At 38.9% G+C, this 18,032-nt stretch overlaps 1 protein-coding gene across 8 annotated transcripts in view; it reads right to left on the reverse strand.

The window, feature by feature from the left end:
- Positions 1-18,032, reverse strand: part of CCDC30 (coiled-coil domain containing 30) — a 193,284-nt gene that overhangs the window by 101,223 nt on the left and 74,029 nt on the right. Inside the window, exons 9-10 of one of the 8 annotated variants that reach the window (XM_055393051.2) lie at positions 15,915-16,052; positions 9,986-10,155 (exon numbers count right to left, since the gene is read on the reverse strand). The exons of 6 other annotated variants lie outside the window; for them this stretch is intronic. In XM_055393051.2, coding sequence (XP_055249026.1) covers positions 9,986-10,155; positions 15,915-16,052 — 308 coding nt within the window. The remainder of the gene's footprint in view (positions 1-9,985; positions 10,156-15,914; positions 16,053-18,032) is intronic. One more of the 8 variants, XM_055393017.2, reaches the window with a different exon arrangement.

The following is an 18,032-nucleotide window of genomic DNA, read 5'->3' on the forward strand; positions in this document are numbered from 1 at the left end:
TACTTTTTCAACTTTTAGTATGGCATTGAGCAGACACAGGTTATAATGATTTTAATAAGCACTAGCCACTTTGGCAGGCACTAGGGCTTCAACAGGACATGATCTCTGCCCCAAGGAGCTTACAATTTAGTGATGAATGAGGATAAGAAATGAGCTTACAATTTAGTGAGAAATGAGTAGTAAGTAATACAAGGCCTGATGGATGAGTAGGCACAAGCTAAACAAATGTAAAGGGAAGAAGGAGTGTGTATGTACTTGCATGTGTGTATGGACATTGGGGAAGGTGGGTGTTGGTATAGATGAGAACATGAACAAGCAAAGGTGTGCCAAAATGATTTAATAAATAAGATATGTAAAACCCCGAAGCAAAAGAGAGAAGGTGCTTTAGAAATATTATTTGGATGCCATGTGGCAGGGAAACCATTTGAGAGACAGTTGTAATAATCCATGTAATAAATAACAATAAATAGAACTATGATGGATTCTGGAGATATTTAAAAGACAGTATTGATAAGGTTTGTCATTTATTGGATGTGGCAGGTAAGGGAGAAAAAGGAATCATCATGACCTGGATTTCTGACTTGGGAAATGGGCAAGTGGATGGTAGACCAACATGGGGGAATGTGGCTATAGACTGACTACAGAGATGTCTGTGGTGAGGATACAGACACAGAAGAACGTGAGCAGAAACACTGGGACTGGATAAGACGAACCAGGGAGAAAGGGGAAAGTAAGAGGAGGCAGATCATCCTAGACAGAAGCCTAAAAACTTGTAAGGAACAAGCAGAGGAGGTGAAAGCCACAGAAACCAAGAGGAAGGAATGCACTTTCAATGGTTAGAGAGTGTGGATGACAAGGAGAATGAACACAAATATGCTGGTTTTATTTTTATTCCCTCAATCTTAAATTTTGTTTTGAGTACCTTGAAACCTAGCACAGCATACTTCACAGATTATAGTTGGTAATCATATTCTTCAAGAAAGCAATTTGGCAGTACAGATCAAGAGCTATGGTCAGGTGTGGTGGCTCACGTCTGTAATCCCAGCACTTGGGGAGGTGAGGTGGGCGGATCACCTGAGGTCAGGAGTTCGAGACCAGCCTGGTCAACATGGCAAAACCCTGTCTCTACTAAAAATACAAAAATTAGCCAGGTGTGGTGGTACATACCAATAGTCCCAGCTACTTGGGAGGCTGAGGCAGGAGAATCTCTTGGACCTAGGAGGCAGAAGTTGCAGTGAGCAGAAATTGCACTATTGCACTCCAGCCTGGATGACAGAGGGAAACTCTATCTCCACAAAAAAAAAAAAGCCATAAAATGTCCATAATCTTTGAATAATTGCATATGAATGAGTTTACTGCAATAAAATAATCCATAAGAAGAAAAAAGATGACTGTGCAATAATGCTCATACTAAATAGAGATATGGAAATGGCTAAGAGAATTAAAGATGCTTCAACTTAAAAGTGACCTCAAGACTATTCATAAACATGAAAACTACTTATCAAAGTAAAATTGTGGTGCAAAAACAAATAAACATATATGTATTAATGTGTGTACACACATACATACATATATATACTATGGGAAAATGTCTAGAAAAAGCTGGAAAGGAACAGGGAGAAAAATTGTGTCTAGGGAGTGTTTTATTCCTTTTAAAATTCCTCTAATACTATAAAGAAAATAAATATTTTATTTTGAATTTGGCAGTTTTTAAAAGATAATATATTCAAATGATGCAAAACAGTATGAGATAAAGGGTAAAATGCCTTTAAAAATTTTTATAAAACAACAATGAAATTTTCCATCATTTATAAACCCCTTTCCTTTTCTTATATCCAGTGGAAGCTAGACACACATTAAGACTGGGAAAATGCAAATGTATACCATGTATGTGTGTGTGTGTGTGTGTGTGTGTATGGAATCTCACCTTGTCACCCAGGCTAGAGTGCAGTGGGGTGATCATAGCTCATTGCAGCCTTGAACTCCTGGGCTCAAACAATCCTCCTGCCTCAGCCTCCTGAGTTGCTGGGATTACAGGTGTAAGCCACTGCATCCAGTAGTTTCATATTTTTTTTTAAATGGAGAAAATGGACTTTTTCTTCGAAGAAGATGGAGTAGACACACTTTCCCCCTATTTTTACCATTAAGTACAACTAAAAACCCTGAACATTATATATAAAACAGACATTAAAAGACTTTGAAAGGTGGAAAGAAGAAGGCAGACCAGCTAGGGGACTCAAGACCCAAGGAATGACATGGCTGTGAGTTTCCTGGGTGTTCTTTTTGCCTCACAGATCCCTGAGTTGGAGCTGAAGAAGACAGCAACCCGGACAATGTCAACAAGCACAAACAAAAACAACAACAACAAAAAAACAAAAAAGTCCCAACAAAAGTCTGCCATCTTTAGCCAAAGCACCAGAAAAGGCCAAGGAAGAAACACAATTTTGGACACCTACCTACTCCAGCTGAACGTCACAGAAAAAACTGTGGCTTCACCTCCACTTATGCCAGCAAAGCCCAAATTGGGAGCCTAGATTTCCACCCTCACCAGGCTGTAATAAGGGATTCCAATTCCCTGACTGGGGTGGTGTCAGAGAAGGCCAAGTAGGGATAAGGGACTTTTATCCCTGCCAGATAGTAAAGAGCTACCCTACCCTGCAGTGTGAGGGGAGACCAGGTGGTGAGTTTAGAATTCCAACCCACCTGGAAGGGAGGAGGCACACTTCTCCCTTTCCACTGGGGCGGTGTCAGAGGAGGCCACCACCTAGCACAATAAGCCACCCCCACCCCCCTGCCTTGTGGTATCAGTGGCGGCCCCGGGGAGAGAAGTCACAAGGCACTCCTCCCTTTCTCAGCCATGTGCTATAAGTGGAGGCTACTGGAGAAAAGGAACTCCCACCCTCACCAGCTGTAATAAGGAACCCTTCCTCCTGCAATTACTTCAAAATAATTTTTTTTAAAGTTTTCCATTTAAAGTATATTTTTCCATTTAAAAAATGGAAAATCCATGAATTGGTGCTTTAAGTTTAATATATATGAAGGTGTCTCATTTGTCACATTAAGAAGGATTAATGACTTTATAAAGACCAGACTTAACCAGACCAATTTAATTTCCTTCTGTAAATACATAATGGCCATAGAAGAACAGAAGTGGCCTTTGTTATGTTTCCATAGTTTAAAGATAAGGTTTAAGTGTCCCTCCTCTTTGGTGGGTCCATGAGATGTGCCTGTACAGCCACATTCAGAGCATGGCAGTCAAGGAGTTTTCCCTGACTTGGAAGGAATGAGCAGTGCTCTCCAGGATACAATTCTGGGCTGATGCCATTTTACATTTTTATTAATGGGCTGGATAAATAAATTGCATTCACATGAATCAGTTAATTAGTAAATTAAGGAGAACTAGCAATACCTGGGAATACAGGGATTTAATACTTAAGTGATATTGATACATCAGGACAAGAATCCATGAAAATAAATGCTGCCCCAAAAGAACAGAATTTGGCTAGGTACAGTGGCTCATGCTTGTAATCCCAGCACTTTGGGAGGCCAAAGTGGGAGGATCACTTGAGCCCAGGAGTTCGAGACCAGCCTGCGCAACATAGGGAAACCTCCATCTCTACAAAAAAATTTTAAAAATTAGCTGGATGTGGTGGCGTGTACCTATGTGCCTGTGGTCCCAACTACTCAGGAGGGTGAGGTGGGAGGATGACTTGAGCCCAGAAGGTCGATGTTGTAGTGAGCTGTGATGGCACCACTGCACTCCAGCCTGGATGACACAGCAAGTTCCAGTCACACACACACACACACACACACACACACACACACCCACACACACACCAGAATTTATCCTTTCAAAAGGTATAAGAGAAAATGTGTATACTTAGAAACCAAAGGAAGACTGAACAGATTTTTAAAAGTAATAACTAATAGTATGTATTACTTTATTATTATGTTCACATAATAATAATATTATGTATTGCATTAACGTTGTGTGGGCAAAAGCAGACTATCAGCCAAAAATTATATGGAGTTGAGAACATGTCCTATAGCCAGCACATCTGCATCTTAAGAACTGGAAAACCCACCATGACTCTCAAATTTTTGCTTCCTCCTGTTGTAGTTCTTAATTTTTAACTGAAAGGATTTATTACCTAGTTCTTATTGAAACACCTCCCTTCCCCCAGCTTCTGCTTTTTTACATCATGCAATACTTTTGCAACTGTCACCAGTCTTCAACTGGTGGGAGGTATCTAGGCAGCAACCCTGTCCTATTCCTTTTCTAGTAGCATACATGCATAGCAGTCTCAAACATATACAGATTCAAGAAAGAGCACAGTACAGTAGAAACCATGAGTGGTAGTCCTGTATCTTCCACCTACTATTTACGTAACCTTCTACAAGGCACAATCACTCAGAGTCTCAATCTCTTCATTTGCAAGGTGGTCTTTCCTTTCTCATAAGCTTTTTGGGATTTTTGAAGTAAAATGTAAGGCATTTTGAAAACCTGCAAGGCAGCACACCAACATGGCACATGTATACATATGTAACAAACTAGCACGTTGTGCACATGTACCCTAGAACTTAAAGTATAATAAAAAATGAATAAAAAATAAAAAAAGATATCATTAAAGTGAATTAAAGCCTAGTAGAACAGAATAGGGGTGGCTAACGATGAAACTTTGTTCCCACAGACAAAGAAAAAGATTCAGTCATTTATTTGTCAAATATATGTTGAATATCAATTATATGACAAGCACTACTCCACATACTAAGGATTCAAATAAGTGATCAACACAGCCAGGTCTGTGCCCTCACATAGCCTACATCTAGAGGAGGACAAGAAACAAACACACAAACAAATAAGATAATTACCGACTATGATAAGTCACAAACAAGGTGACATGGTAAAGTATTTGGAAAGTAGGAGTTACAATTTTCCTAGACATGGCAGTTAGGAATTACCACTCTGAGAAGGAGTTAGCCATGAAAAGCTGGGGGAGGACTATTCTGAACAGGGGAACCTTTTAGTGCAAAGGTCCTGAAGCAGGAAAGTCCTTTAAAAGTTGGAGGATCTAAAAGGCAGCAAGATGAGGAGGAGGTAGGTAGAGGCCAAGTCATGGAGGGCCTTATGGGTCATGGTAATGGTTTAGATTTTAAGTGCAATAGGAAGCCATGGAGAGGGTTTTAAGAGAGAGAACAATATTACTCGATTTGCATTTAGAAAAGAGCATTTGGCTACTCCATGGAGAATGGATTGGGAGGAGGGTATGGAAGCACGGAGGACAATTAGGAAGATATGTAACAGTCCTGATGAGTGATATCAGTGCTATGGAGTAGGGTAGCAACAGTGGAAATATAGATAGAAGTGAACAGATTCAATATTTTATGTTTTCATGGTAGAAGTGACAGGATGTGTTGGTGGAACAGATGTGGGGAAGAATCAAAGGTGACTCCTAGGTTTTGGCTTGATCAACTGTGTGAATGGAGGGGCTATTCACTGAACAGATTGGACTGGGGAAGAAATAGTTTGGAGGAGGATGAAAAATACATTGGTAGTCTGTGAAGGAGACAGAAAGTCAACATCAAGTTGAACTTGAAATTAAAATGGACTTGAACACTTATCAAACAACCCTTGATAAAGGTAGAAACGATGCAATGAAATAGTGAATGAGAGTGTGTTGGAAAGAATAAAGCTCATTAAGGTCAAGGAAGCCACCAGCTGTTCTGGTCCAAGCTTCCTAATAAAACAAAGACAGGCTGAGATCAGCTGGGCTCTAACAGCTTGGGGCTGCTATTGGAATTCCAACTTCGGATTCAGTTGCAAGATAGTGCAATTGTATACCCATTGTACACAGTAGGAGTAGGGGGAAATTTTCATTTACTCAAATATTTTGTGAGTACCTACTATGTGTCTGGCATTGTTCTAGACACTGGAGACATAGTCAAGAACAAGACAGTCTGGGCTTAGAAGAGTTCCTCCCACCCTACCTCTCATGTTATACATATAGAGAGACTGTGCCCTAAGCAATTTTTCAGCACCATAAAGCTCATTTTCTGAGAAAGTGACCTAGAACCCAAGTGTCCCAAGACCTTCTTGCCCTTGCGATATTTGTGACTACATCTTCTCCAAAGCAGATAAAGTAGTACTTCTCGTGACTCAGCATTAGGAGACTTGGGTCCTCATCCCAGTCCTGCTGGTAACTTGCTGTGTATGTGATTGTGAATGAAATAGTCATTTCAGTTTTCTTGGTCTCAGAGACCTCATTTGTGAAAAAAGAAGACTTAGCTAAATATCAGTGGTTTTCAAACTTATTTTAGCTGTGGACCCTTTATTGAATTAAAAATCTTACACAAAACCCAATATATGAAACATAAAAGTGGAGCTTCTCTGGGTGAAATGGGAATGGAGGGCTCAATGGTCCCGCTCATCAGTCTTTCCTCATCTTACAAGGTAATTTCTGAGGCCCCTCTGCAGAATTCCTAAAGTTTTGGGAAGTAGAAATTTGAAAACTGCTAAGTTGGAAGATCTCCTGAAGGTCCTTCCGGTTCTAAGAGTCCGTTACTCTATGACAAAAGCACGATAAACAGAAAAACAAGACACGGCCCATTACCTTAATACCTTAAAGGAGCTTAAAATCTAGTAGAAGAGATGTACTGTAAGGATCAATCAATCAACTTGGCTTATAAGCAGCTTCTGTGTGCATGAGACCATGCTAGGTATGCTGTACCACTTGCTACTTCACTTCAATTGAAGACTCTGGCTCGTGGCTTTCTGTCATCTTCTTCACCCCAAGTCCTGCCATCATACTGGAAGATTGCAAGTCCCATAGAGACCACCCATGAATGCCTTGGCATCGCTTCTTCCAACTCCTTCTCTCCAATTACCTTCTCATCTCTCCTATTTTGTCAACTACTTGCATGACCATGTCATGAGTTGTCAGCAGCAGCAACTATTTCACTTCTGAAATATTAAAATTAAATATTGGATTCCAGCTTTTCCTTTTTATATAACTTGGTCCCAAGGCAATCATAGTATCTGCAATTCCTTGTCTATTTTTCTATCCATTTTACTGATAAAAAGCCCTTTTTTTACTTGCTTCCAAATCCAATATAGAGTTTAGAGTTCATTATTTCAATCACTGTCTAAATAAAATGGTCAACTCTCTTACCCCATTGTCTTTCCACTGCACTCACATGGCAAAACCCCAACCCTGGATAAATCCAACTGTCTTCTCTTGCCTATACTAAACTACTGAATATTACTAAAGAATATCATCTATTCTCAAAGACAGATGAGCCAAATAAATTCAGCTTCTCTAGCCTGTTCTAGTATCCTCCATGCTACCAAACACTGTAGTAGTTTCCCACTATCCAAACTCCCTAATACAGGTCTTCGTGTCCCTTCATGATCAGGCCTCTGCCTGCCTCTTCATTCTCATCATCCTGTTCCCCATTTCCTCTCTTCATACTCCATGCTATAGCAGCATAGAGGTCACTTTTAGGGCCTCAAACAAACCATGCTTTCTCTTGAACATGCCATATCTCCCCTGAAAATTATTCTCCCATCTTTTTGCTTGGCCCCTGATTACTCAGACTTCCTTTAAGAATATTTTTTGATTCATTAGCCTGGGCCAGAGCCCATGCTTTGTGTTCCCATAGTACTCAGTACTGCCTTGTTTAACCATTTTTCTCCATCAGACTATGTGGACCATAAGGATAAGAAACTGTGTCTTATTTTATATCTTCGGTACCTCCCTACAGTGCCTGACACATGGTAGATACACAATGTCTTGCCCAATGTGGTTGTGTTATGGACCCATGATGAGGGGAGGCTGTGAAGAGGGGAATAGGAGATAAACAAGTAGGAAAACATTATGAGAAAAAAAGGAGAAGGAGGCAGATGGCAGATACCTAGACTTTTCAGAGTCCCAGTTATGGGAAGCAGATTGGACCAAGTCCTGGAAACAGGTGGCATCAAGGAGCTCTTAACAGGGAAGGCCATTATCTTTCTTATGGCAAGGTTTCCCATCCCTAGATGAATTAAAGCCACATCCTTGCTCCCCACGGCAAGTATCCCTGCCAATTACCCAAAATCACCTGGGTCGACTTTTGTCAGATTTGATTATTTATGTCAGCTCCTTTTTGAAGAACTTTCAGATTGACCATTTCATCTTCATTGCCACTTACTCAATGTAGGCAACCATCTCTTCATCTATCACTCATATATAGATTAATTGGTCTATCTTCCATCTCCATTTTATCTAATAAAGAGATACTAGAACAATCTTCCTCAAAAATCCTGTAAGACACTGTTCCAGTGCTCAAGAACTAGATTTTCTCTTTCCCTACAGCAAACCTAAATGCTGTGATGTAGCTTCTTGGCTCTCTGTTTTTATGACCATTATCATACCCCTTTCCCATCGTCTCTCCAAGATGCTCTCCCACATCTGCAACTAGCTTTCATAATTGTGAATCTTGGACTCAAAGCTTACTCTAAAGTTAAAGCAACTTTTAAGAGGGCATAATATTTAGGAGCCCCAAACTGGCAAAATAATCTCCTTCTATCTTTAGAACATTTACAAAGATATAAATTTGTCTACATCTAGACTATATTTTCTCACTTCATTGATGAATGTATCCTTTAGTATGGTATATGTCAAAATTGACATCATTGTTTCCTTTTGATTATTTAGTTCTAGACTTTTTCCCAGACAAAATTTGATTGCAACTATTAACTTATGTGCCCAAGAAGAGTAGTGCACTTGCCAAAGCCTCACGTTTCTGTGAAAGATACTTTTGGTTAAAAAAGTAGAAGTACCTTTAGAGGGCAAAATTAACAAGATAGATAGATAGATAGACAGACAGATAGATAGATAAATAAGAGAAAAGTGGTCAAAAAATTATCAAATGCAATGTAAAATAGAGACAGCAAAAAACAAACTCTGCAGAGTATAGTCATAATTATGTAAAAATATACATATATGTGTATGTATACAGAAAAAAGAAAGACAAATTAGGATGTTAACATCTTAACATCTTTCCCTGGTGAGAATTAAGGGTTGTTATAATCGCCTTATACTTTTGCATGCTTTCTAAGTCTTCTAATAAAAGGATATCTATATATCCTTTTATTAGAATACTATATATATATATATATATATATTTTTTTTTTTTTTTTTTGAGACAGAATTTCACTCTTGTTGCCCAGGCTGGAGTGCAATGGCGTGATCTCGGCTCATCGCAACCTCCACCTTCTGGGTTCAAGTGATTCTCCTGCCTCAGCCTCCCGAGTAGCTGGGATTACAGCCATGCACCACCACGCCCAGCTAATTTTGTATTTTTAGTAGAGATGGGGTTTCTCCATGTTGGTCATGCTGATCTCGAACTCTTGGCCTCAGGTGATCCGCCCGCCTTGGCCTCCCAAAGTGTTGGGATTACAGGCATGAGCAACTGCGCATATGTAACAGGCCGCATACATTCGTTGTTTAAAAGCAGGAAAAAAGTTTTAAAATGTAATAATATATCAAAAGACGAACCTTTTGGAGAATGCTTATAACTAATTTTTCCACTCACATAATTTGGAAATGAATATTAAATTATTATTATTATTATTATTATTTTGAAACAGGGTCTAGCTCTGTTGCCCAGGCTGCAGTGCAGTGACACAATCATGGCGCACTACAACCTCCACCTCCCATGCTCAAGCAATCTTCCTACCTCAGCCTCCCGAGTAGGTGGGACTACAGACACACACCATCATGCCAGGCTAATTTTTGTTTTTTGTAGAGATGGAGTTTGCCATGTTGCCCAGGCTGGTCTCAAACTCCTGAGCTCAAGCAATCTGCCTGCCTCAGTCTCCCGAAGTGCTGGGATTACAGACTTAAGCCACTGCACCCAGCCGAATGTCAAATTCTTATAATGATCAAGCCAAATAAAATATACCCTCTCTGAATAATTAATGTGATATAGGATTTTCTCAATTTACCAGAGTTCCTCTGTCTCTTCCTTTGGGCTTTGAATTTCTGTTTCCAAAATTGGTTCATTAGATTCAGGATCTTTACAGGTATTTTCACTTGTAATTAAATTAGAAGGTACAGTTTTTCCCCCTAGAGTAAAATGATTTAATTGTGCAAATTCTTGTGAAAGCTTCAAGACCTGCAAAATTAAGTGAAAAGACAAATATTCTTTTTTGCATACTTTTATTTACAGTTGTGAAAAAAAGTATACTGATTTCATTAAATGCTTAACTATTGGCTTATATAATATAAAATGACATCCTAATTGAAGTCTGATTCCAACTTAATTTAATACTTTGCAGTTGTTATATAACTTAATCGATTTTTTTTTTTTACCATAGGCATGAGGGTATGTAAATTCCCTTTTTTTTTTTTTTTAAAGGTATTTTTGGTCTCTGGGGTTGGGTTCTCAGAGTGCTGTTTAGCATTTGGTTATACCTTTTAACAAGCACAAATATGTGATCTACAGAGTTTTACATGATCACCACACATTTTTGTTTTCAAGTTTTGAATGTACTTCATTGATTCATAAAAGCAATAATATATAATAAAAACAAAAATATATTGCTGCCAGAAAACATTAGAAAGAATATTAGATATATCTTACGGAGATATCTTCTATATCTATAAGAATATTAGATATATCTTACAGAGAAGAACTTTCTTCCATAATGGTTCTCAAACCACTATGATATAAAAGCATCAGCTGAAGAATTTATTAAAAGTGCAGTCTTGGCTGGGTGCAATGGCTCACATCTGTAATCCCAGCACTTTGGGAGGCCAAGGCAGGCAGATTGCTTGAGTCCAGGAGTTCAAGACCAGCCTGGGCAACATGGAAAGATCCTGTCTCTATGAAAAATTAGCTGGGCATGGTGGTGTGCACCTGTAGGCCCAGCTACTCAGCAGGCTGAGATGGAAAAATGGCTTGAGCCTGGGAGGTGGAGATTGCAATGAGCCGAGATCAGGCCACCGCACTCCAGCCTAGATGACAGAGTGAGACCCTGTCTCAAAAATAAAAATAAAAAATAAAATATTTGTTAAAGAAAATGCAATCTTATATTGTAGCCCCTACCCTGAGTAAGATTCACTATCAGTGGTCTGGGGGCGGAAATGGAAATCTGTACTTTAAATAAGCCTCCCATGTAATTCTGTAAGTAGATGCTTTGAGAATCACTGCCTTTTGTGATTTGGCAAACCATTTGCTCAGTCTTTTTGTTTTGGTTTGACAAACAGATTCTAAAGATTTCCTTTCCTGAAAGGTTACTCTATATCTTCATATAAAATGAAAAAACATTTCCTTCAGGGAGTAGAAAGGATGGGTGGGGAATGATTCTAAGAAACGAAGATGGGCTAGGCGCAGTGGCTCATGCCTGTAATCCTAGCACTTTGGGAGGCTGAGGTGGGAGGACTGCTTGAGGCCAGGAGTTTGAGTCCAGCCTAAGCAACATAGAAGACCCCGTGTCTGTACCCAAATAAACAAACAAATAGAATGGAATAAAAAATAAGAAAGGAAAATGGATCCCCATTAAAGTATTGTGCTAAGGTAGACAATAGCCTGCCTGATTCATATCCTGAGCCTGTCTGAAAATGCAAAGCTTCTACATGTTTGATTCTAAGAACACAATGGACTTACTTATAAAGATCAATTTAGTTTACTTTAAGAGATCCCTTTGGTTTCCTATGCCTTTTCAATTCTCTGAAGAGAAACTACAGTGTGTAAAATGGACTATAATCTCATAAAATCCATATAATCTCATATGGACTATAACCTTTCTAGGGGAGAAGGTTGGTCTTGAACTAGTCCTTTCAAGTTGGGAAGACATAGATAAGAGAAGAGACTACAAATAGCACATTTTAAGCATGGGGAGCAATATGGCCAAAGGCACTGACGTAGAACTGAGTATAGAGTAATTTGGGGGAAAGTAAGGAGGATGATTTCATTGGAATAGAGGCTACAAAGTAAGGAGCTGCAGAAATAAAGCAAGATTGCTGGAGTTTGAGACCAGCCTGGCCAACATGGTGAATCCCCATCTCTACTAAAAATAGAAAAATTAGCCAGGTGTGGTGGTACATGCTGCAACCCCAGTTACTCAGATGGCTGAGGCATGAAAATCACTTGAACCTGTGAGGTGGAGATTGCAATGAGCCAAGATCGTGCCACGGCACTCCAGCGTGAGTGAGAAAGACAACTGAGTGAGAAAGAAAGAAAAGAAAGCAAGGTAGGAAGGAAGGGAGGGAGGGAAGGAGGGGGAAAAAAAAAAAAAGAAGGCCGGTCGTGGTGGCTCACACCTGTAATCCCAGCACTTTGGGAGGCTGAGGTGGGCAGATCATGAGGTCAGGAGTTCAAGACCAGCCTTGCCAACATAGTGAAATCCCATCTCTACTAAAAATACAAAAAATTAGCTGGGCGTGGTGGCAGGTGCCTGTAGTCCCAGCTACTCGGAAGGAATAAGGCAAGATTGAAGGGAGAGGTCAGATTATAAAGGAATGTAAAAGACAATTTTATTAATGAGCTTGCATTATTTTTGTAAGCAGGAAAAAATATTCCAAAATGCTACTTAATCACTAATCTTTGTGGTCATTGTAAAAATGTAAACATTACAGATAATAAATGTTAGTCACTTAAGTAGTAAAGAAAGGCAGCCTGGCAAAATAGGGAGACCCTGTCTTTATTAAAGAAAAATTTAAAATTAGCCAGGTGTGGTGCCATGTGCCTGTGGTCTCAGCTCCTTGGGAGGCTGAGGCAGGACAATCACTTGAGGCCAGGAGGGGGAGGTGAGCTATGATCTTGCCGCTGCATTCCAATCTGGGTGATAGAGAGACCTCATCTCGGAAAAAAAAAGGATAAAACAGTGGAGTTTAGATTTGATGTTATAGCAAACTGAAAGCTGCTGAGGGTTTCTGCAAAGGATGGTGACACTAACACAAAGCATTTTCTAGGTATTCTGAATTCTCACATGACAAAGTAGTGTATATCTTAAGTGAGTAGAAGCTTTATTCTTTATAACAAAGAAAGTTAAAGCCATCAGACCCTCCCATGACATGGATATTGTGGAACAGGACCAACTCTGTTCCACAGACTTCTTCCTACCAAAATTGTATCTTAGTGATATAGCTCAGTTTAATAATCAGCCATGTTTAAGTAGCATAAGAATTAAGCTTATGGTTCCACTTTCTGATTGAGGCCTTAGGCTAGGGTAGAAAGAGCATAGGCTGAGAATCACCATGTAACTTGGCAGCAGCCTAATATCCCTGGGCCTTGGTGTTCTTATGTGTAAACTGAAGGAGTTGGCCTACATGATCATACTCCTTTCAGCTCTAAAATTCTGTATGAGTCTAGATGTTGTAACCCAAACAAAAATGACAGCCTGTAAAATGTGGGCTTCAGCAAATACATACAGCTTCTTTAGCAAGACTATCTTTAAGTCTAAAGCACTCTATATTCTGAAGAAAAACTAGAATATAATTTAAAAATCAAAGATTCAAAACAGAAACTTTTAATGAGTAAAAGTTTGATGGGAAACATAACACATAGTCTCAAAGTATCTCCCCACAAGATATTTATCTATTGCAAAGGCGAAAGTAATAACTTTGTAGTGGAGAAATCTAGCAGACAGTACCTTAACCAAATGATCCAAGTTAATATCATGAGTAATAGAACAAAAAATGTCATGTCTCCTGATAAAATACACTGAGAGGGATACAACATTATCTCTGTAGTGTGGGTAATCTGAATTACATCGTGAGAAAACATCAGACTAATCCAAATTAAGAGACATTCTTCAAAATCAATGGTCTTGTTATGCACTGCATGTTTGTGTTGACTCAAAGTTCATATGTTGAAAGCCTTACCCTCAATGGGATGGTATTAGGAGGACACATTGGCAAGTAACTAATTCACAAGGGTGCAGCCCTCATGATCATAGTAGTGCCCTTATGAGAAGAGACAGGAAAGAGCTTGCACTCTCTCTCTCTCTTTGCTGTTGGCCATGTGAAGATACAATGAGAAGATACCTGTCTGCAAATCAGGAAGAATGCCCTCACCAGACACTGAATATGCCAGATATGCCAACATCTTGATCTTTGATTTCCCAGCCTCTAGAACTGAGAGAAATATATATTTGTTGTTTAATCTACCCAGTCTATTGTATTATGTTATAGCAGCCCAAACTGACTGAGACAGTACTCTTCGAAAATATCAAAATCATAAAAGACAAAGACAGACTGAGGAACTTTTGCAGATTGAAGGAGCTATAGAGACATGACAATTAAATGCAATGTATGATCCTGGGTTGGATCTCAGACTAGGAAAAATGTTATTCTCTTGCTATAGAGGGGAATCAGAATAAAATCGGAATACGAGCTATAGATTAGATAATAGTATTGTGTCAATGTCAATTTCCTGATTTTGAGACTTGTACTGTGGTAATAGGAGATGTTATTGTTTTAGTAAACCCACATGGAAATATTTAAGGGTAAAGGAGATTATGTCTCCAACTTACTCTCAAAGAGTTTACAAAAAACTGTGTGTGTGTGTGTATGTGTATGTGTGTGTGTGTGTAGAGGGAAAGAGAGACAATGATAAGGTAAACACGAAACCATGTTAACATTTGGAAGAGTGAAAGTATATGGGAAGTCTTTGTACTTTCATAATTTTTTCTGTGAGTCTGATATTATTTCAACATAAAAAGTTTAAGAAAAAAGGAGACCCAGATTACCAGAAGAGCAGATCTGGATCTCTTCATTTTATATTATATTCTTCTCATTTCAGCTCATCTGTTGTTAACTTTTTCAATGATATTTTAAAAGGCCTGGTCCTTTAACTGTACAACGTGATGATAACTTACCTTGCTGACAAGGTCCCACAAAAAAGGCTTAGTTGTATATTATGCTCTACATAGCTACTCTCCCACACAGCAAACCCTATGTTCTGGACCTTTCCCTCCCATGTCACATGCTATCTGATCTATGTCCCAATCCCTCAGCAACCTGCTCCTGATTTTCTGGGATAACTACACATAGGTTAAATTAGGCTTTGATTTAGTTACTCACCTTACATATGGTGTTAAAATATAGCCTAATATATTTTAACTGCTGTATTCAAGACTTTGCTCCTTAATCTTTAATCTAGGTCAAAAGAGTGATCAAGGAAAGGAATTTTCAGCCAGGAGGAGATAGTGATAACCTAATAGGTGGGACTCTAGAAATTATACAGGCAACCTTTCAGTCTAGTATTGGACTAGATGGGAATTCTTTGCCCTGGCCAGGTAGCCTTTTCTTTTTTTTTTTTAGAGATGGGGTCTCACTGTGCTGCCCAGGCTGAAATGCAGTGGCTATTCACAGGCACAATCACAGCACACTACAGCCTCTAACTCCTGGGCATATTTTTAAACTTAGGCTCCCTGGAAGCCATTTTTAAACTTAAGGAACAAGCTTGAATCAGGACATTTGAACATTTTCCTAATTCTAAGCCCAATTTTCAGTGTAACTGAGAAAGACGCTTTGGTCCTACATTTTTAAATTGAAGACATTTAAATAAATCTTTTACATTATAGAAAGATGCTTTGATCCTAAATTTTTAAATTGAAGACATTTAAATAAATATTTTACATTATAATATGTACTCCAAAAATTAAGTTGGTGGGAAGCTGATTTAAAGTAAAAAAATTTGCAGATTAATCCTAATTGCCAAGTGCTGGTTGAAGTCTGAATATTTATCTTGACATATAGCTTGACTCATAATCCACACTATATGGCAGTATATGGCAATTTATGCTATAATAATAGAAGAAACTCCAATTCCCAAATCATCTGTTGCTTAAAATTAATTTCCTTTTAACCTATCCTCATAAAAGCTATGTTAAATATTGAACATTTAAATACCTAACTCAGTCTCACCTTTGTTTCTAATTCAGAATTCTCTCTTTGTAACAGGTCACATGCTATTAAAAAATGGTCTTTGCTTTCTGATTCCCCTGGAAGATTGTGAACTTCATTATAAAGGCATATAAGCTCTGACTTTGATTTTTGCAATTCCTGATTAAGAAATGAAGACATTTAGTAGAATAAAATAAGACTATTTTCCCCCATAAAAGATATAATATTTTTAAGAATGAATCTTGAAATGGTCCTGACAAATTTTTTGTTTTAAATATTCCAACCTATCCTTCTGGCAGACCGATGCCTTTCTTAGTAGTTAAAACAAAGTTTACCTAAATCAATTAAATCAATTAAATAAACTGAGCATTCTTAGTTTCTATCATTCACAGGTTGAAAGATTTAGTTTCTAGAGTCCTTCCTACATTAAGCAAGGCTTATATACAGGTAAATTCTTTGGCAATGCTTGCAATGACTATCAATAGTTATATTATCTGTTTCTAAGATGTATCTTTTTAGAAGTACCATTTATAGAACAAAGTGCTATGTGGTTTACCTTTAATGTTCTGACAACTTTATAAGGGAATTACTGAAAGTAAGGCTCAGAGATCTTAAGTGACCTGCCTAAATTCACATAGCTAGGAAGTATAAAGCTGAGATTCAAAATCCATAAATCTGTCTGACTTTAAACTCTGTGGTTTTTTAAAAAAATATTTATTTATTTATTTATATTGATGCAGTCTCGCTATGTTGCCCAGGCTAGAGTGCAGTAGCTATTTACAGGTGTGATCATGGTGCACTATAGTCCTCAACTCCTGGGCTCAAACCATCCTCCTGTCTCAGCCTCCCAAGTACCTGGTACTATAAGGGTGCCATGACGGACAGCTTAAACTCTGTGTTCCTAACTACAAATTATGCATATTTAATTATATTCAGTGACTTAATTAACCAGGGTTTTCTTTAATCCTCTGATGTTTTTTTCTCTTTCTCTTTTTTTTTTCTTTTCTGAGACAGGGTCTCCCTCTGTCACCCACACTGGAGTGCAGTGGTGCGATCACAGCTCACTGAAGCCTTGACCTCCTGGGCTCAAGTGATCCTCCCACCTTAGCCTCCTGTGTAGCTGGGATTACAGACACATGCCACCACACCTGGCTAATTTTTTTTTTTTTTTTTTTTTGTGGAGACAGTGTCCCACTATGTTGCCTAGGCTGGTCTCGAGCTCCTAGTGATCCTCTTGCCTCAGCCTCCCAAAGTGCTGGGATTACAGATGTGAGCCATTGTGCCCAGCTTGATTTTTAAAAATATATATCCACAAGAGAAAACACTTTGGCTAAATGCAGATTTTTTTTTTTTTTTTGAGATGGAGTTTCGCTCTTGTTGCCCAGGCTGGAGTGCAATGGCGTGATCTCAGCTCGCTGCAATCTCTGCCTCCTGGGTTCAAGTGATTCTCCTGCCTCAGCCTCCCAAGTACCTGGGATTATAGGCATGCACCACCACGCCTGGCTAATTTTGTATTTTCGGGAGAGATGGGGTTTCTCCATGTTGGTCAGGCTGGTCTCGAACTCCTGACCTCAGGTGATCCGCCCACCTTGGCCTCCCAAAGTGCTGGGATTATAGGCGTGAGCCACTGTGCCCAGCCTAAATGCAGATTTTTATCAGATTTTTACATTGATGACACAGGATGTGCACTGATTGACTGGTGGAAGACTTTGGGTTGAGAGTCAGTCTGTGGTGCTCAGTGAAGGGAATAGGTTACATAAAATTTACTTTAGGAGATGAGCTACTTGGTATTTTCCCAAAGCCTTGAAGTCAAAGTGGGAGGTAAATGCTGATTAGAAAGGCTTAGACAAAAAGGCAAGAAGGTAGAGGGTGGCCTCCCAAAACCACAGGAAGAGGGTAAATGATAATTGATTTCCTATCTTATTTCACTGAAAATTCCTGTAGGTCATTAGGATGAGATTAGGGGCACTGCAAACTACAAACTGAATGAGTGTCACTATCCTCTAAATTACTGATTTAGACTTCCATGAACTCACTTCCAGGTCTCTTTTCATAATATAGGCTGATTATGTCTCCTGATAGATCTTTCCAAGATGGCAGGACAAGAAGTTAAAACGAGCAATAAGCCCATGACTCTAT

Source organism: Gorilla gorilla, chromosome 1 (genome assembly GCF_029281585.2).
Source record: "Gorilla gorilla gorilla isolate KB3781 chromosome 1, NHGRI_mGorGor1-v2.1_pri, whole genome shotgun sequence".
NCBI lineage: Eukaryota > Metazoa > Chordata > Mammalia > Primates > Hominidae > Gorilla > Gorilla gorilla.